At 41.9% G+C, this 20445-nt stretch overlaps 1 protein-coding gene across 3 annotated transcripts in view; it reads left to right on the top strand.

The window, feature by feature from the left end:
* Positions 1 to 277: 277 nt before the first annotated feature.
* Bbs4 (Bardet-Biedl syndrome 4) overlaps positions 278 to 20445 on the top strand; it is a 28367-nt gene continuing 8199 nt past the window's right edge. The window contains exons 1-8 of one of the 3 annotated variants that reach the window (XM_021171612.3): positions 278 to 319; positions 5916 to 5967; positions 7528 to 7607; positions 9081 to 9144; positions 10192 to 10303; positions 11513 to 11585; positions 15289 to 15342; positions 18114 to 18241. In XM_021171612.3, the coding sequence (XP_021027271.1) occupies positions 296 to 319; positions 5916 to 5967; positions 7528 to 7607; positions 9081 to 9144; positions 10192 to 10303; positions 11513 to 11585; positions 15289 to 15342; positions 18114 to 18241 (587 nt within the window). In that variant the 5' untranslated portion in view covers positions 278 to 295. Of the gene's footprint in view, positions 320 to 5915; positions 5968 to 7525; positions 7608 to 9080; positions 9145 to 10191; positions 10304 to 11512; positions 11586 to 15288; positions 15343 to 18113; positions 18242 to 20445 lie in introns of those variants that run through there. The other 2 variants (XM_085844675.1, XM_029481824.2) reach the window with 2 other exon arrangements.

Raw genomic sequence — 20445 nt, 5'->3', positions numbered from 1 at the left:
ATAAGTTATAAACTTCGTTGTCTAATATCTAACTGACACGCTCCACTCTAAATTCGTCCAGCCCGGTACAGAGCTATCTAAGCTCTGGCTGCGAGTCCCCTCACCTATTCCTTCCGAACTAAGCCATCCATCTGTGGCTGAGACCCTGGAACTCACCGACCTCACAGCCTGGCCTTGCACTCGCAACTCCTTACGGGCTCAGGTTCCTCCTTCCTTCCCTGGCTTTGACTTCCGGCTCAGCTGGTCGCCCAGGAAACGGTCGGCTTCCGGTCACGAAGCGGTGGGCGGAGCCAAGATGGCTGAGGAGAAGCTTGGGATGGTAAGCGGAGAGATTCTCGGAGGCTTAGTGGCGGCCTCAGGGCGGGGCGTCGTGGCGGGGCCGGGCCAGGCGGGGCCGGGCCGGGGCGGCCGGCCGGGCTGGGGTGGCGGGGCCGGGGCGTACGCCGAGTAGTCCCTCCGGGAGGAGGCGCGGTCCAGCTCCCCGCCTGGCTGGGCGTTTGGCGAATGCTGACCTGTGTGCAGCGCTTCGTCTGTTTTGGGATTGGGCAGAAGAGAGAGGTTTTTTGGAAATGATGTTTTTCCTACTCTTAGGATTTGGGGGTGGGCGTGAGGTGGGGGATACTGCACCTTCTTTAGGCAGTTTTTGATATCCCATAAATTGGTAATTTAATTGGATGAAGCCGGGAACCTTTCAGCGCCTCTGCCCTCTCACTGCGACTGGCCTGTTTTCCCAGCTGCGATTAGATTTCGGAAAAGCCCTGTTTCAGAACTCAGCTGGTTTAAATCATTAGTTAATTCTACAACAGCCTGTGTGAATTCAGGCTGACCCAGTAGTAACTGATTTTTTGCATCACTCATGACTTTGCTTGTTTGTGACAGTCTTGTATGTACATGGTATTTGCACCTGTAGTTCATGTTGGCTACGGATTAGCCACCTTTAATCCCTCAACTTCTGGGATTACAGGAGTGCGTCATCACTCCTAGCTCCTTTTTTTGGATTGACTTATAGTTGTATGTTTATGAGGTGCAGTGTGATGATGATACGTCGGTACAAAGTGTACTGTGTGTAATGGTCAAGTCAGGGTCATCACCATTTCCATCTCAGCATATAAACTGTTGCAAACAGTAGCCCCTACATAAGCATTTGCTTCTGTCTGTTGGTATTTGGCTCCTGTTATTGAATATTATTGAATGTTTCTCTCCATTTTTTCCCTTTCCTAACTTTTGGCGACCTCTTGTTCTACTCTCTGTTTCCATGAAATCAACTTTGTTTGTTGCTTTTTGTAAAGATAGGGCTTATTTGTGTATCCCCAACTGACCTAGAACTAGAGAGTAGACTAGGCTGCCTGGGATTAAAGGTGTGTGCTACCCCTTTGAGATCAGCTTTTTTAGTTTCCACATAGGAGTGAGAACACGCTTTTGCTTTCTCTGCCAGGCATATTTTACTTAGCATAATTTTTCCACAGTACTACAGATTATACCTCATTCTTTTTCATGTCTAAATAATATATGCATACTACTGGAGTCTAGGAATCTCTTCACAAACCACACACACACTGATCTCAGTCAGACAGGGATAGTTTATTGAGCAGATGCTGGTCAACCAGGGCCATGGTCCAGATTCGGGAACTGAGCCATGACCCCAAGTTAAGATCTTACAGGGTTTTTAAGCTCCAAATCCACAAACATCTGTGCCAAATTATTTCACCAATCAGGATTTAGGGATAGGGGTTTCCTTAGGAACGTGTTGTGTTGTACATTGATCCTGTTCCCATTGGTTGGGGTATTCAACTGTGGCAGGAAACCTGCCTTGTCTAATATTCATGTCCTAACTTCTCTATCAGGATGGGACTTGTCTAATATTCATGTCTTAACTTTCCAACCAGGATGTCAGTTACCTGTGTACATGTCTCTTTCTGCCAAGTAGGATGTCAGTTCCCAGGGAGGTTTTGGGAAGTTAAACTTTACTCGACCACTACTCAGAATGAAAGTTTTATTCCAAATAGTTTCTTATATTGGGGCGGGTATCTTTCTTATGTTGGGGTCCATCTCGGTGGCAGCTTATCCCATAAAAACTTGAACACAGGTACAGGAAGTACGGTTGGGTAGTTGGTTCAGATCCAAGCTTATTGTGGGTAACTATATAAAACAGTTCTGTTGACTTTTTATTATAACTGGTTTTCAAGGGCACATAACATAACAGAATATGTAATCAATCTTGGCATTAGAAAGTTTCCTAGCAACAGCAGAAAGATAGGAGAGAGTTTCCTTATAATGGCAGGGTAGTCAAGTATCTGTTACCTAGGCCTTAACATATTACCTAGGCTTTAACAGTCCATCTCGACCTTAATATTTTACCTAGGCCTTAACACATACCACAGTTTATTTACCCACTTGTTATTTATCCATCCTTGGGTAACTCCATTGACTATCTACTTTGATACTGTGAAGAATGCTGCAGTAGATGAAGAACACAGTATCTCTTTGGTAGAATGAGTGTATTTTATTTTGGTATGTACTTAGTAGGAGGATAGCTGGATCATACGATGTTTTGTTGATTTGAGATAGGGTCTTCTTATATAGCCTAGGCTAGGATCAGACTACAGTTCTCTTGCCTCAGTACCAAGGTGCTGGGATCATAGGTATATGCCATTGAGCAAGGACTGATTATTCTATTTTTAGTTTTTTGACAGTAATTGATTTTTGAGGACTATGTTTGTAATTGTATTTAACTTTGGAGACATCCCTAATAAAAACATGAAGCCTTGTCCTTTACTGTTGGGTTTCAAACCCTGTCCTGAACTAATGAATGATTTTAGTGGGGGTTTTTTTATATTGTCTTTTGAAAAACACCATGGAAAACAGACAAATTAGTTGCTTCTGGTTGACAGTCTTATAGTGCAGTGCTGTCTCTTGTAGGGGTCTCTTTTGTTTGCCATTTTATTCACAGAGTGATACCAGCAGAGTACTCAGTACAGAGAAGAAATCTCAGTGCATAAGCTAAAAGATAAAATAATCTGCTTAATATTCTAAGTTTAAGATACTGGCACCATTATTGTGGGATATCCACCAGAGAAGACTGATCAGTCACGGATTTAAGGCAATAAAAAGTCTATTAGTTGATTGGCAGGTGACTGCATTCCTGTACAGCTTTCAGTGAGTCCCCCCAGACTGTCTCCACAGCAACTATTTACTGCTTTTATGACCCTGTGTGTCTGCATCTTGGAACTTTGAGCTTCATGAATCTTAATATCCTCCTTCCTTCTTCAAGGAGGAAGTGGCCACATAGCATTGTTTTCATCACTATCAAAGACATTTTAGAACGAAGCCTCACATGAATACTTATTCCTGCAAGCTATGGGGTCATCAGAGACTTTACTACCCATTGCCGTCTGCCTGTTTCCTACATTAATTTTAGTTTCATGCTTCTGTCTTGGCAATCCCATGAGCTACACTTTTTCTTTTTGTATTCTGATGCTGACAATACTTACATACTTTACAAATTTACTCCGTTCCAATTGTTTTCTCGTTTCTTAATGTAATTTCTTCAGAAACTTAAGAGTTACCGGGCAGTGATGGCGCACACCTTTAATCCCAGCACTTCTGAGGCAGAGGCAGGTGGATCTCTCAGTTCGAGGCCAGCCTGGTCTACAGAGTGAGTTCCAGGACAGCCAGGGTGACACAGAGAAACCCTGTCTTGAAAAACCAAAACCCAAAACAAAACAAAAAAACCTTAAGAGTCTATAAATTGACATTCTGAGTCTTCTACGTGTGCCTACTATTACTATTATTGCTGTTGTCATTTGTGGTGCTGGGAATTAGACTTGGTCTCATACATGCTAGGCATGTACTGTACCACGCATGTCACCCCAGCCCATTAGATTTTCTTGTGCCAGGGCTGGATTTCAGTGGGAATTACTTAGTTTGCAATTTCTTTTTTTTTTTCTTTAAAGATTTATTTATTTATTTATTTAAGATTTATTGATTATATGTAAGTACATTGTAGCTGTCTTCAGATGCACCAGAAGAGAGCGTCAGATCTCATTACGGATAGTTGTGAGCCACCATGTGGTTGCTGGGATTTGAACTCAGGACCTTCGGAAGAGCAGTCGGTGCTCTTAACCACTGAGCCATCTCTCCAGCCCAAGTTTGCAATTTCTTATCCCTCCTGCAGTACTTAATTTCTTACAAAAGATCACATGTATGGATGTTTTGTCTGAATATGTTTAAGTGCATGATTTGCATGCCTGATGCCGACAGAGGCCAGAAGAGGGCACTGGATCCCTTGGAACTGGAACTACAGACTGTTGTGAGCCACCACATGGATGCCAGGAATTGAACCTGGGTCCTCTGTAAGATTACTCAGTACTCGTAACAGCCAAGCCATCTTCCACTCCTGTTGTTTTGTTTTGTGAAACAGGGTTTGCCTGTGTTTCTATCCTGGTTAGCCTCAAACTGGATATCACCCTCTCTCAGCCTACTAAGTGATGGCTTATAGGCATGCATTACCATGCTTGCTTTAAGGTGCAGCTGAGTGTGAAGTTTCTTTTGCCAGTTATTCAGGTGCACACTGTTGTATATGTTGAAGGCAGAGGTTGGAGGATCCTGAGTTTTAGGCCAGTCTGGGGTATACCCTTTAAAATTAAAGTTTTTGTTTTGTAGCTGGAGAGATGGCTCAGTGGTTACAATCATTTGTTGCTCTTGCAGAGGATCCAGGTTCCATTCTCAGCACCCCCGTGATGGCTCACAGACATCCATGACTCCAGTTCCAGGAGATCTGATGCCTCTACTGATATCTGTGGGCATGAGGCACACACTTGGTGTATATACATGCAGGCAAACGGTTATATGCATAAAATAATAAATCTTTCAGACACTTTCCTTTATTGCTTCTAAAAATGTTGCAACCAATATTTCCCTCCTTATATTAAGGTATATAAATAGTCTTGCTGTTCTTGTTTTTGTTTTGAGACAGAGTCTCACTTGTATAGCAAGGCTGTCCTAGATATATCAGGTTAGCAACTCTGCCTGGGTACTCTTGGCTCTGCCTTCCTGGGTACTAAGATTAATGGCACGTGCCACCACAACTGGCCCTTATTGTGGTATATGATGTATAAAATTAGGGAACTGATAAAAGAAAAATCCACTTAAAGATTTTCTAATAAGTTACAGTGCTAAGTTAGTACAATATCTTTATATCCAGCATCTTCCTCAATTGCTCTGCACCTTATTTTTTTAGCCAGTGTCTCTGACTGCACCTGGAACTAATGATTGTCTAGGCTGGTGATGATGAGCAGTGCTTGTCTCGAGATTTCACACATGCTATGCCCAGCTTTTTCTTGGTACCTAGAACTTGGGTCTTCAAGCCTGTCCCACAGGTTCTTTACTGCCTGAGCTTTCTACCTTCATTTTATCAAACAGAGACCATGGCTGGGGGTATGGCTTAGAAGATAAAAGGGCTTGCTACCAAGATTGACAAGAGTTATATCCTCATGAGGAACCCACATTGCAGAAGGGGACAAAAGATTCTTGAATGATGTCCCCTCTGTACATACATATGCATGTACACACATATACAAATGTTGAAAAAAATTTCTGATTTGGCTGCTAAGAAGAACATTAAACATACTTTATGAGATATTTCAGAATTTAGTATATTAATATGAGTGTATGTTGTACATTGTAATTTTGGTACATTATAAATAAACATATACTGTGCATTAAGCACTATGGGCAAGTTGGATAGCTAAAGAATCGTGTGGTATAAAGCCATACTCAGAATGCCTCTTTATGTTTCTTCATGCTATGAATTGAATACATGACTGGTGAGTTACTGGTCATTCTTGATATGTGAATGTGCTTTCAATTAGCAATACATAGTGCTGCTTTAACACAGGCATCCTCTTTCATTTCAGAAAACTCAGGTTCCTGCATCTGTTGAATCTCAAAAACCTAGGTCAAAAAAAGGTCTGTATTTAATTTTATTTTATATATGTGTCTATACATGTGTGTGAATCTGTGTGTGTTTCTGTTTCATGCATACCAGAGCTTTGTAAAGTGTGTTAGGAAAACCAGTAATGGTCAAACTCTTTTTTCTCCTTTTTTTTTTTTAAAGATCTATTCATTTTATGTATGTGAGTGCACTGTCACTGTCTTCAGACACACCAGAAGAGGGCATCAGATCCCATTACAGATGGTTGTGAGTCACTATGTGGTTGCTGGGAATTGAACTCAAGACTTCTGAAAGAGCATTCAGTGCTCTTAACCACTGAGCCATCTCTCCAGCCCCATGGCCCAGCTCTTACACAATGACTAGTTTTTATTTTATCCAATTAGATTTTATTGGCCTGTAATGTATTTAAATGGATTTTGGTTATTATGTCAGTATTCACTAATTTCTATTTGTGTTATAAACATTACTTTCTTATACAAATCAGACCTCCACTAATTTTATGTATATATTAAGTAAGTGTTGCATTGACTTTTTGTGGGGCGGGGGGTTCAAGACAGGGTTTCTCTCTATAGCCCTGGCTGTCCTGGCTGTCCTCACTCTGTAGACCAGGCTGGCCTCGAACTCAGAAATCTGCCTGCCTCTGCCTCCCAAGTGCTGGGATTAAAGGTGTGCGCCACCACTGCCTGGCACATTGACTTTTTATTTAAAAATTTTTGCCTTGAGATATAGGGCCTTGCTTTGTGAGCTTCCTGAGGGAAACATGCCATATTTATTTCTAAGATGGGCCTGCACCCATGGCTGTTGACTTGGGACACTTTCTATACTTTAGTTCCCAATTACTGGGATTATGGATATTGCATGCTTAGCTAGTGTGCGATTTTATAAAAATTCATCCTTGGAAGCCTAGTGAAGACCCAGACTGTGAAGTGCTACATTTTTGGTCTCAGAGGTGATGTATTGTTGTTGATTTAGAGGAACAAGAATCCTCCATCTGCTAACCTGTGACACTTTAGGAGGACTGACTTCAGGTTGTGACTGTCACTGGGGGATTCTCAAGGACTTTGGATGGGATGTCCTCCTCGTCATCAGATATTAGAGAAATACCTGAATATTGTTAACAAAAAACATTAGTTCTGCCATCCATAGGGCTGTTTATTTTCATTGAAATGTTTGTGGTATTAGGGGTTGAACCTAAGACTATGCACGTGCTAGGCAAGTGCTCTTAAGCTGTATCCCCAGCTTCCTCTTTTACTGGTTTCAAAACTTTTTTTTTTTAATGTATGTGTGTGTGGGTCTGCTGATCCAGTTTCAATACCTAGGACCCACATGGTGGAAGGAGAGAACCAGCTTCTTCAAATTGTCCTCTATGTATGCTATAGTACTGTACCCACGCATGGGGAGCCACAAAATAAATAAAATTAAGAAAACAAGATATTTCCATACATTTCCAAATTCCATGAAGAATTTAATGCACTATTGTAATTGCTTGTGGTTGGTTTAGACATGAGAACTCCGCTAAAGGAGAAAATTTAACACTTACTGTATTGTTTGTTTTGCCAAAATATGCTCTCTAGCTCCAGACTTCCCTATTGTGGAGAAACAGAACTGGCTGATCCATCTCCACTATATCCGGAAGGATTATGAAGCTTGCAAGGTAAGAGACAGGCTGGGCAGACAGACACTGTCAGTGTCTACAGCACCGTGTGGCAGCTAATAGCTTCCTGCTTTAAACATCATTATTTTAATCTAAACAATATTTTATCTACCAGCCTTGACTTCGATCTTGTCTCTTTTCAGTGTGTTTCTACATAGCAAATAGGAGCAGGTTCCTTCCTGCTTACTGTGGGGATTCTCATTGTACTCAAACCCTTTAGTATGACACTCTGTCCCCTCTCCCACCCTCGTATTTGCCTCAGCTCCTCTTCTGCCCCTTGCCAGCACAGTTTGAAGCTTTTCATTTTGGGAAGCCTTTCTTAATCCTCTTGGGATGGCTGTCGATGCTGCCTTTTGAGAGTTAAGCACCTGGGCCTGGTCTGTCACAGCAGAGAGCCCGTGTGATTTGTTCTCTCCTGAGAACCACTAGCATCTGCCATGCTGCTTGAAAATTTTCTCATGGTTTTCTAGCATGCCTAGTTAGATTTTAACTAGGGGTTGAGAAATTTTTTTCTGTTATGGACGAGATAGTAGTTTATTTTAAATTTAATTTTTTGAGATGAGGTTTTCCTCTGTATCTCTGGTCGGCCTTGAACTTGTTAACAGGCCAAACTCACAGAGATCCACCTGCCTGTGCCTTCTGAGTGTTGGGATTAAAGGTGTGTGCTCCATGTCTGGTCAGGACAGTGGTTTAGACTTTAGGGTTATGAAGTTCTTATCTCCTATTTGTTGGTTGTTGTTGGTGGTGGTTTTTGGTTTTGTTTGTAACAGTTGCATGTAGCCTCCGATTCAATAGGTAGTAGAAGTTGACCTTGACTTCTTGATCCTCTTGTCTCCACCTCCTGAGTGCTGAGATTGTAGGCACATACCACAGTGCATGGCATATAATGCAAAAATACAAAACTTATTCAGAAATTTTAAAGTTTATGTGGGGGTGTTTTGCTTACCTGTTTGTCTCAAGCAAGTATTGCTTGAGGAGGCCAGAAGATGTCATCAGATTCCTTGGGACTTGAGACTGGAGTTACAGAGTTACACAACTGTACTATCTGTACAATTGTGAGTTGCCATCGGGGGTCCTTTGAAAGAGCAGCAAGTACTAAAGGTATTTTTTTTCTTTTACAAGACAGGGTTTCTCTGTGTAGTCCTGGAACTAGATCTGTAGACCAGGCTGGCCTCAAACCACAGAGATCCACCTGCCTCTGCTCCTGAGTGCCAGGATTAAAGGTGTGTACCACCATGCCCAACCCTAAAAGTATTTCTAAATGAGGGATGCACATACAGAATATTCTGAGAGCCCCTAGGTTGCTAATCTTATTCTGAAATAAGTGATCATAAGAGTTGAGATGAAAACAAAACTCCTGATGAAACCACATTTTTAGTTGTTGTCTATGTCCTAGGTGTTTTATGTCCCTTGTCTGCCTCTACTGCTGCTTTGGTAACACCTAACCCCTACTCAGCTATTCTTCTCTTTTAGGCTGTGATCAAAGAGCAGCTTCAGGAGACTCAGGGGCTATGTGAATATGCTATCTATGTCCAAGGTAAGACATATTGTTTCTTTCCTTACTGGAAAAATATATTTAGCCCAGGTTCTTGGAAAACAAACAAACAAAAAAACCCAAACAACCTAGGGAAGACTTAAATTCAGATAACGTCTCAGAGAAGTCTTATTTACTATCCTTTGAAATTTGAACATAATTCTGTGTATGGATTGTGCACACATCTGGAGGCCAGTGCCTGACATTGGGTAAACATGTTTTTAAAATATATTTTAAAATTATTTTGCCGGGAGTGGTGGCGCACTCCTTTAATCACAGCACTCAGGAGGCAGAGGCAGAGGCAGGTGGATTTCTGAGTTCGAGGCCATCATGGTCTGTAAAGTGAGTTCCAGGACTACATAGAGAAACCCTGTCTCGAAAATACCAAAAAAAAAATTTTTTTTTACATGTATGTGTGTTTGCCTGGATGTATGTCTGTGCAGCATGTACATGCATGGTACCTGTGGAGGCCAGTAGTGATCATTGGGTCCCCAGGAACTAGAATTAAAAGTTGTTGTAAGGGGCTGGAGAGATAGCTCTGTGGTTAAGAGCATTGACTGTTCCTCCAGAGATCCTGAGTTCAATTCCCAGCACCCTCATGGTAGCTCACAAACCATATGTAATGGGATCTGGTGCCCTCTTCTGGTGTGTGTAGACAGAGCACTTATATACATAAAATAAAAAGTGGTTGTGAGTCACCATGTGGATACTAGGAATTGAACCCCAGTCCCCTACAAGAGCAGTAAATGCTCTTAACAAATTGAGCCACCTCTAGCCCTTCAAAATATTATTCTTATAAAGAATTTCTGTGATTTGTAAAAGACCTGTTATCCGGGTATAGATGCTGGAAGCAGAATGGGTAAATCTCAGCTTACTATGGGCTTCCTCTTAGTAACACTTTGCTTGTTTCTACCCATCTAGTGATGACTGATTGGATTAAAGGCTTTCTCTGATTTTAGCTGTTCTTCCTCCTCCTCCTCCAGTCTTTCTGATGCCAGTCTCTACTTCTAAGAATACGGCTTATTTTCTGTATTTTCTATTACTTGGCAGCACTGATTTTTCGCCTGGAAGGAAATATCCAAGAATCCCTAGAACTCTTTCAGACATGTGCTGTTCTCAGCCCACAGTGTGCTGATAATCTCAAGCAGGTGGCCAGATCTTTGTGAGTACTGGAACAATCACAGAAGACCACATAAAATGCTGTCTCTTGAAGTGATTTTTGGGGAAAACTTATTGCTGTATCAGCCAGATGATTGCTATGTAGGACAATGAGTAATAAGTATGATGGCTTCATCTTGAAGAGCATGGATTAATCTGGAAGTCAGCTAGTATTAAGGAACTCCGGACCTTCTAGTTGGATGAGAACAGTGTATTATCCCATAACTCCTCTATAATCACATGGGCAAGTCATAGCTTGTTGTTTTGATGTTAGGTGGAATATTGACATATAGTAAACGTGAGGTATTTTGAGCACATGGCCTGCGGATCCCTCTATGGAAATACTTGTAAAGTCTTCATAAATGTTTTCACACCCTAGTGTTCCATGCAGTGCCATCTCCATGTTCCTCCCCACACTGCCTTTCTTACTGGCATCATTTTCATATAGAACTCAGTTCTCTTCAAATTCATGATCAAAAAGGGACATGGGTTGAGGAGGAAAAGGATATGCCCTTACTGGGTCAGGTTGAGAGATGATGGCGGCTATGCTCCATGGCATATGGTTTGACCTTTTGTTGGTTTTGTCTACTTTTATTTTTATTTTTTATGTTTTCGGTTTTGGTTTTGCTTTTTCGAGACAGGGTTTCTCTGTATAGCCCTGACTGTCCTGGAACTCACTCTGTAGACCAGGCTGGCCTCGAACTCAGAAATCCTCCTGCCTCTGCCTCCCAAGTGCTGGGATCAAAGGCGTGCGCCACCACGCCCGGCTGTCTACTTTTATAAAACATTACAGAGAGTAGTTACAGAAGAATGCCACCAACATTGGTGTGTGATGACCTTACTGTCTTAGAACAGCGCTGACACAAGCTCTGCCTCAAGAGCTTCTGCTTTTGGGGCGCAATGGTGCCCCCTGCCGTTCTCATACAACCAGCTCAACTTTTTGAAAAACACTTATACAAGTTTTAGCTCTGGAACATGTGTAAAATGTGAATTTGTAGAGTTAATCCTACAGGAGTTTAGGTTAGCTGGGTGTGGCAGTGCACACCCGTAATCCTAGTACTTGGAGCTGGAGGCATGAGGATCGCGGGTCCAAGTCATCCTTGGTCACACAGTGCATTGGGGGCTAGTTGGAGTCACATAAGGAACTGCCTCAAAAACAAACCAAAAGTAATGAATCGAGGAAGTAATAATTATAGGAAATGTATCTTCACAGGTTTCTTCTGGGAAAACACAAAGCTGCCACTGAAGTATATAATGAAGCAGCTAAACTTAACCAGAAAGACTGGGTAAGTGAGAAACAGCATTGCTTTCTCAGCAAATAGCTCTTTTTTTATTTTTTATTTTTTGGTTTTTCAAGACAGGGTTTCTCTGTGTAGCCCTGGCTGTCCTGGAACTCACTTTGTAGACCAGGCTGGCCTTGAACTCAGAAATCCGCCTGCCTCTGCCCCCCAAGTGCTGGGATTAAAGGCGTGCGCCACCACCCCCCCCCCCCCGGCTCTTTTTTTATTTTAATAAGGTCTCAATTTGTGTAGCACTGGCTGGCCCAAAATGCATTATGTAGAGCAGGCTGGCCTCAAACCCAGAGAGATGGGTCTGCCTCAGTGGTACTCAGCCACTGCCTAGCGCTTGGCTAGAGCTCTTAGATGTTCACTGTCTTTGATTCTGTCCTCAACATGGCATTTCTGCATAGCTTTGTAGACCTTGGTTTATATTTTGCAGCTGTTAGTGTTGCTGACAGGTTTGTACTGGTGTGATTCCAGCCGTGATTTTCCCATGTCATTTCCTAGAGCTTTAGAGGTCATGTGGGTACATTTGGAGTTCGTAAGCATCAGCAGGAGATGTCTTCATATGTACTTTGCATATTTTACCCTATCTGCTTAGCAGTCAGCAGCTGTTTCTTTTGCCTCTTTCTTTGGGTTATGAAAACTTTAAGTGACTCTTCTGATTATTTTCCCTTCATCATCTTCTCTTTTTTATTAGTGTATATTAACTATATAAAACAGTGAGTTTCACTGTGACATTTTCATAGTTTGAGCATATTCACCTTCCTTATCTCCCCTATTTTCATCATGCATTTATGTAAATTGGGAATTATGTGTAAGTACAAAACAAAGTCAGACTAAACATTGCCTTTACAAAGAGTTTTTTCCCTCCATGAACCCATATCATGGGTTTGTTTTTTTTTTTAACTCTAGTCACATCATTTTTCAGTAAATACAAATTATCTTTTTATCTTTTTGGGTTTGTTTTTTTTTTTTAATTTATTTACTATAATATCCAAGTACACTGTAGCTGTCTTCAGATGAACCAGAAGAGGGCGTCAGATCTCATTACAGATGGTTGTGAGCCACCATGTGGTTGCTGGGATTTGAACTCAGGACCTTTAGAAGAGCAGTCGGCACTCTTAACCACTGAGTCATCTCTCCAGCCCATATCATGGGTTTTTGCATTAATTTGTGGTCCTAGAATTTCAGGGCTGAGACTTACTCATGGTTAGTTAAATGGCGCCTGCTGCAGCTCAGAAGTATTAATTCATTGAAAGGAGCTCAAAGAAGCAAGGAAGAGCGAGTCCCAAAGGAACCTCAGCTGTATCTCATCAGCCATAGCCTCTGAAAGGAAGGCTGGAAAGTGCTTGTTTAATCTGGAGCCATTCCTAACTGGAGAGGGGCGCTGTAGTGAAGGGAAGAGGACTGGGTCTCTGGAGGATGAGCAGCTCCTCTCATCCTCTCACTGTCTGCTACACTCATTGTCACTTCCTGTCAGAGACAGGAGCCTTGTGGCTTTTATGAGGGATGGATTTGACTCCACCCTCCTCTGTTTGCCTTTGCATACTTCCTGCGCTGGCTGTTAGCTGTTGAAGGTGTACTGGTGCTTTCTTTTCAGGTATCACCTACTGCAGAGATTCATCAGGGCTGAGTTAGCGATTAGTGTATGTAGAGAGCATTAAAGGGCCAGAAAGGTGTATTCCCTGATGAAATGGAATATATACAAGTTTTGGAGACAGGCTTGAATTGAAGGCACAGTTCTTGGTAATGTAGACATTATTTCTATTGTGGTTTAAGTAAAAAAATAATTTTAGAATGTGAGAGCTTCATGAGACAGACTAGTTTTTAGGATTGCTTTTTTCAGGTGGATAATAATAGTATTATAAGCTTAAAACAACTTTTTCAAATATTTATTTAATTTATTTTGTGTGTATGAGTGTTCTGGCTACATGTATGTCTGTGTGCCTACATGTGTAAAGTGCTTTTGAGGCTAGAAGAGGATGTTGGATCTCTTGGAAGTGAGGTTACATATGGTTGGTGGTAAGTCACCATGTGGGTGCTTTGAACTGAACCCAGTGGAAGAGCAGCCAGTGCTCTTAAGTGCTGAGCCATCTCTAGCCCTGATTTTTTTTTAAAGATCATGTCTTTGAGAAACATGTACTGAAGTACTTATGAGTGAAATGTTATAGTATTTGGATCGGATGGTGTTGGGTGCATGAGTCTGTGACGCTGTGTGTACATAGTTAGGATACACAACTAAAGAAAGAAGACAAAGCGCCCCAGCACTGGCACTTCCTGGGTTAGGGAAACTAACTTCTCCGAGCTTTGGTTTCCTATAAAACTGGAAAAACTATACCGATGCTGTGAATTTCTTAGAGAATTAAAGTAAGGTATATGACAACAACAGGCATCAAGCCTATCACTAACAACGGGCATCAAGTTCTATCACTCATTGTTTTGTTGTTTGAGGAGGTGTGGAACACATTAAACTAGCTTCTCTGAGCTCTGTGGTCTGTTCCTGAGACAGGGCTGCATCCCTGCCACTCACAGGTGCTTGGCCCTCTTGCCTTCCAGGAACATCCTCCTTACTCCTGGTTTCTTTTCTAAAGCTGCTAATAAAGTCAGTTTATTACAAAGGAATTCCAGAGACTTCACAACACTTAGGCCAGAAGATACATGTCAGTCTTGTAGTAAACTAGAATTAGAAGTTATCAGCAGCCGAGGTAGTTACTGCGGCCTTTTGATTCATCTTTCTTTTCCATGCAGGTCAGAGGTAGGCAAACTTTTTTGTAAAGGACTATTTAGTATGTAGTTAGTGAATGTATTTAGAGAGTCTTACAGCTTTCTACACTGCTAGAGGTACTTAGCTCTGTAGTTCTGGTTCTAGTGTAGAAAAGCCATAGGAAGGAACTTTACAAAGAAGAATGAATTTGTCCTCTGCCCTCTGCTATGGATTTCAACAGATTAGTGTCAGAGATACACATTTATGACAGTGGCTGCAGGTGGCACCACTGGTTCCTGGATCACTAGGGAAGGTGGTACTTGTTGTCACTGGCCAGAGCGCCTTCCAATTCCAGATTCTATAGAAAAGGCCCAGGTATCCAGAAGTAGGGAAACAGGAATTCCTTAACAGTGGAGCTCCCAGCTTGTAGTCCACGAAGCAGGGGCTATAGGGGGTTTTCTCCTTAGAAAAGGACACAATGTTTGGATCCTAGGCTGCTGTGAAAGAAAAGTGGTCAGAGGAGACAAGTATGGACCATAAAGAACAACTTAGATCTCGGAAGAGTCTGCCTGCTCTTTTTGCATTTTATAATTTGTAAAAAAATGTGTCTGGGTGTCTTTATCTACATGAATATCTGTGTACCTCATATGCCTGTTGCTTGGAGGCCAGAAAAGGGCATGAGTTATCTTGAAACTGGAGTTACAGACAGGCTGTGAGCTGCTATGTGGGTGCTACGACTCAAAATTCAGGTCCTCTGCAAAAGTAGCCACTGCTCTTAACTGCAGAGCCATCACTCCAACCATACATTTTATAGCTTTAGTTTTAAAAAATACACTTAGGATTTTTTTTTTGGTAGAATCACAAGTATTTATGAACACAAAAGCCCTTGACTGTAATGCATGCCTCAAAAGGCACACCTTGCTGAACAAGCACAGTCTTGTGTGCAGGCTGCTGTGCTTGCAGTGACTAACACCTAACCATTGTGCTTTCTTTTGCATGCAGGAGATCTACCATAACCTGGGAGTGTGCTACACTTACCTAAAGCAGCTCAACAAGGTGATTAATTCATGCAAGTGGTGAGAGTGCTTGACTGCAGTTGACTGTGGGTATTGTCACACAAGAGCCCTGCCCATTTCGTTGTGTATTGATTGTCTCTATCTGCTGAGCTTTGACAGTGAAACCTGCCTTTTATAGTTATGGCCATGTCAATGCTGTCATCACTCACTTTTCCTACTTTTGATTAAAAAAAAAAAGAATTGGGGGCTGGTGAGATGGCTCAGCGGTTAAGAGCACTGACTGCTTTTCCAAAGGTCCTGAGTTCAAATCCCAGCAACCACACGGTGGCTCACAACCATCCGTAATGAGATCTGACACCCTCTTCTGGAGTGTCTGAAGACAGCTACAATGTATTTACATATAATAATAAATAAATCTTTAAAAATAAATAAATAAAAGAATTGGGGGGTTATTATAGAATTTAAGTGGCAGTCCAGTTGCCTCCGCCTCTCTTCTTTCTCTCTACCTCCTGTTAAAATGGTTTAGTATAGAAACTAATGTTAGTAAGACACTTATCAAAACGTGGACCTTCGCAGGTCACTGTGCCATACTGCTGTAATTTCACCAGTCAAGGGGCTAAGGGCAAAAGAATCTGAGTTTGAGACCAGCCTGGAGCTAGTGAGACACTGTTTCAAAGAAACACACACACACTCACACTCTCTCACTCTTCCCCCCGCCCCCCCCCTTAAGGTGTCCAAGACCATAAGAACCATCTTATGATTTGACAACAACTGATTTTTGTTTTGTTTGTTTTGATTTTTTGTTTGTTGTCTTTTTTTTCTTTCTTTCTCCCTTTCCTTTCCTTTCCTTTCCTTTCCTTTCCTTTCCTTTCCTTTCCTTTTTTCTTTTCTTTCTTCCCTGAGACAAGGTTTCTCTGTGTAGCCCTGGCTGTTCTGGAACTCACTTTGTAGACCAGGCTGGCCTCGAACTCAGAAATCCACCTGCCTCTGCCTCCCAAGTGCTGGGATTAAAGGCATGTGCCACCACTGCCTGGCTTGGTTTGGTTTTTAGAGACAGGGTTCTGTGTGTAGCTCTGGCTGTCCTGGAACTCACTCTGAGACCAGGCTGGCCTCAAACTCACAGATCTGCCTGCCTCTTCCACTGGAGTGCTTGGATTAAAAGGATGAGCCACCACACCTGGCCTTCATTTTTGCTTTTAAGGTCAGTGAAAATGAATTTAAATGGATTGTATTTTGTTTTATGATGAGACTTTATTTTTCTGATGTGAGTGTATTTTTTACTCTGAACTCTGTACTCTAAATAAGACTTTGCTATCAGACACAGCATGTTTTAACTTACTTTGGTGCTCAGACTAAGAAACAGATAAACTAGTTTGTTTGTTTTTTCTTTGGTGGGGAGAGGTGGTGATTTTGAGACAAGGTTTCTTTTCCTAGTTGTAACTGTCCTGGAACTAGCCCTGTAGACCATGCTGGTTTTGAACTCCTAGATCCGCCTGCCTCTGCCTCCCGAGTGCTGGGATTAAATGCATGTACCACCATGCCCGGCCTTGACATTTTTTATTATGGGTGTTTTGCCTGCATGCATGTCTGTGCACCAAATGTGTGCCTGGTCCCTTTGGAGGCTAGGATAGCAGCTCCCCCAGAACTAGAATTAGAGAAGGGTGAGTCACCAACTGGGTGTTGGGAATGAAGCCATGCCTCCAGCCTTAGGCACATGTCTTAATTGATGAATAGATGATTTTTCTGAGACTCCTGGAAGGTAGTGATGGTGACTAGGGAGTTTTCCTTTATAACCTAGGACTGTTTAGCTTTGTTCTTTTTCTGCTGCCATCAAGACTGTCACTGATATCAATCCAACAAGGCTAATAACTCTGACATCTTTTTGCAAGATCATGGTAAAACCTAGTCTATCTCTCAGAGCTATGAAAAAAATCTGCATTTTAACAATGGAAGTGTAAGAATTACTTTTTGTAAGACATAATAAAATATATATTCGGGGGGACACAAAAGTTTCTTGATGAATCTAGTTTTGTATAGATGATTAAATTGTTCTCTTCAGAGAACAGTTTGACCAGGCACGTTCCTGCTAGTGTAGTGTAGTTAAGTCAGAGGAGAGGCAGGATTAGTCTTTAGTCCTCTACTGAGGTAAAAAGTTCTATTTAGCTTTATTATAAAACTCAGCAGGCTAAACAATTACAAGTCCTGGCATTTATAGAAGCCCTTGTTGAGTCAGTGAATGAACAAAAGCCTTTTTGTTTATCTACTAAGATATAGGCTCCTCCAGAGCAATAAGTTATTACATTTATTCTTTGTTGTGTGATGTTGGAGATTGAAGCCAGGGCCTCATGAGCCAGTCCTAGCCATAGCCTTAATTTTTTGTGTTAACTCTACTATACCATCTAGACCAGCAGGCGTTCAATAAGTATTTGTTGAATAAGTAAATAAGAACAACTTTTGTGTTCATTTGTTTTCACACTGTCAAGGAAAACTGGTTCAGCTTGGCTAAGGTTGTACAGGTAGTCAGGAGTATAGGTGGGATCAAGTTTGGGGTGGTATTGTATACTGTACTATGATGTCCCTTTGGGGTTATAAAGTTTAAGTCATAGGTGTAAATGTCAAACAGAAAACATGCATAAAGTTGATCATCTTATATGAATTGAACAAGGCTAGCTAGGCTATGCTTAGGTTGTGAGAGCTACTTTCTCAGACATGATGTTCCCACATAAGTGCACCAGAGCTCTGTAATCACATTCTCCATTGTCCTACAGTGGCGTTGATCTGCTTATCTTCATTCCATTAAACTGTAATTAGGCACAAGATCAACTGCACAATGCCCTCCAGCTTAACAAGCATGACCTGACTTACATAATGTTGGGGAAGATCCATTTACTGCAGGGAGACCTGGATAAAGCCATCGAGATCTACAAGAAAGCAGTAGAGTAAGTGTCTTTTTCTCTTAGACATCAACCAGCATGTCCACCCTTTTAACATTGCAGCATGAAGTTATCACCTACAAAGTTTATGCTCAAGAACAGAACAATTGAATAACAAAACCTTGTGTACGCACGCACGCAATGATGTTTGCCATTTTGTGCTGGGACAGATTGACCTATGCTGGAATGTATGCAGCCCACAGGCCACAGGTTGACATACCTGCTGGAAGCAGTGAGACATGTAAACGCTAACAGATAGTTTCTTCCTTCTGCAGTAGTGTCTGCCCTAGACTAGGTGCTTCACAGGCCAAGCACTGGGGATTTAGTTCCTTACGTGGGATTTTTTCACCTTCAAGCTGAGTAACATGTTCCAGGCCATATTGAAGGAAGACGATACTGGAAACTAAATATGGAGTAAGCATCTCTAGTTTCAAGTAATCCTAAAACTAGGGTTTTTAACTGCACACATACTTGCTGCTTATAGACTACAGTTTGAAATTAGGAGAAAACAGCTGCAACAGAAGTGGACATGCACTCAGGAGGAACTTGGGTCTGTGTGATCTTCTAGTTTAATACTTTATAGCAGATCCTCAGTTCCTGGAGATCATATTAGGAACAGAAATCTCCTAGCTCAGAGACAGACACCTGGTTTTATTAGCTTGAGACCAATATAGCTTGTGTTACTTTGGTTTCTTTCTTTTTTTTTTTTTTTTTTTGGTTTTTCGAGACAGGGTTTCTCTGTATAGCCCTGGCTGTCCTGGAGCTCACTTTGTACACCAGGCTGGCCTCAAACTCAGAAATCCGCCTGCCTCTGCCTCCCGAGTGCTGGGATTAAAGGCGTGCGCTCTTTTTTTTTTTTATTTAGGTATTTTCTTCATTTACATTTCAAATGCTATCCCCAAAATCCCCCATACCCCCACCTTTTACTTTGGTTTCTTATGCTGAGGATAGAGCCTTACTTGTGCTTAACTGTGCACAAGTGCTACAACTGAGCTGCACTCCAGTCCCAATATCATGAGTTCGGCTGCTGCTTTTTCTTTAAAAAATAACATTAGGGTAGTCTAACCTGTGGATAATGAATGGCCGAATTTCCCATCCCAAGTTTCCTCTCTAGGGACACATTTGGAATTTTTGTTTTTTCTGTGTAGTGTCATCTTGTTTCACTTATTTGAGGCAGGATCTCAGCATGTAGCCTTGGCTGCCTATAATTCACTATGTAGACGAGGTCGGCCAGGAACATACAGAGGCCCACCTACCTCTGCACCTGGCTTATTTGTTTTAAATAGGACAGCTGTAGTAAAATGCTCAGGTGTCGTGTTCGATCATAGAATAGATGTGACTCACGAACTAAGATTTGGATTAAAGGCGTGCGCCACCACGCCCGGCTCTTTTTTAGAGTACTCGTCACTTCTTAGCTTTGTCCACCACAGGGTGAGCTTCCTGCCTACATTAGTCACAGCACTAATTTCTGCATTTTCTATAACCACATTCTGTGACAGACAAATCTCTTAGGTTTGTTGGTAAGGTCAGACTTAATGTGGACAGGTAGGAAGGAGCCGTGAAACAAGAGCTCCTGTGATATGAGAGTAAGCCTGTACCTGACACTTGTCCTGGACACGGTGGCATGTGAATTAGTGCACATGAACTCCAGGGAGGGTGACTTGAATCACTCATCTTCCCAAAGGAGAAAACAGGACAGTTGAGTATTTGAGAAGGAGTGTTGGAAGGGGAACAGATACTGATGGAATGAGAAGAGTGGGACGCACAAGTCCATTATGTGGTTTGGGAAGGAGTATGCTCAAAATGGATACTTACTATAGAAAAGTAAGACAAAAATACTCAATTATCCTGAGAAAGTTGTTTGCCAGCTCAGGCACAGGACAGGCTTTGACTATGTAAGTTCTGGACTTCCTATAGGTAACAAGCAGGAACATTACTTTGCTCTTTGATGCTTTACTGGTGAAACGAATGATCCTGTGTTCAGATGGTCTCAACTCTGTTGCTTTGGCTTTTTGATAAAGACAAGCATCAGTGAAAGACTGAAAAGGCAGATAATAGGCCAGGGTTTACTCCCAAGATCCAATATCTAAGTCTTTCCAAGGGCTGATGATGTATGCCTTCTTTGTTTAGTTTGGCCATTTAGTATGGGGCTTTGTTTAACTTGGAGAACATATTGCCAGGGGCCTCAGAGCCCTAAATGACATAGGAAG

Source organism: Mus caroli, unplaced genomic scaffold (assembly GCF_978045245.1).
Source record: "Mus caroli unplaced genomic scaffold, Mus_caroli_1 scaffold_11, whole genome shotgun sequence".
NCBI lineage: Eukaryota > Metazoa > Chordata > Mammalia > Rodentia > Muridae > Mus > Mus caroli.
Note: the sequence above shows the minus strand (reverse complement) of the source record. Positions and strands in the feature narration are given on the sequence as shown.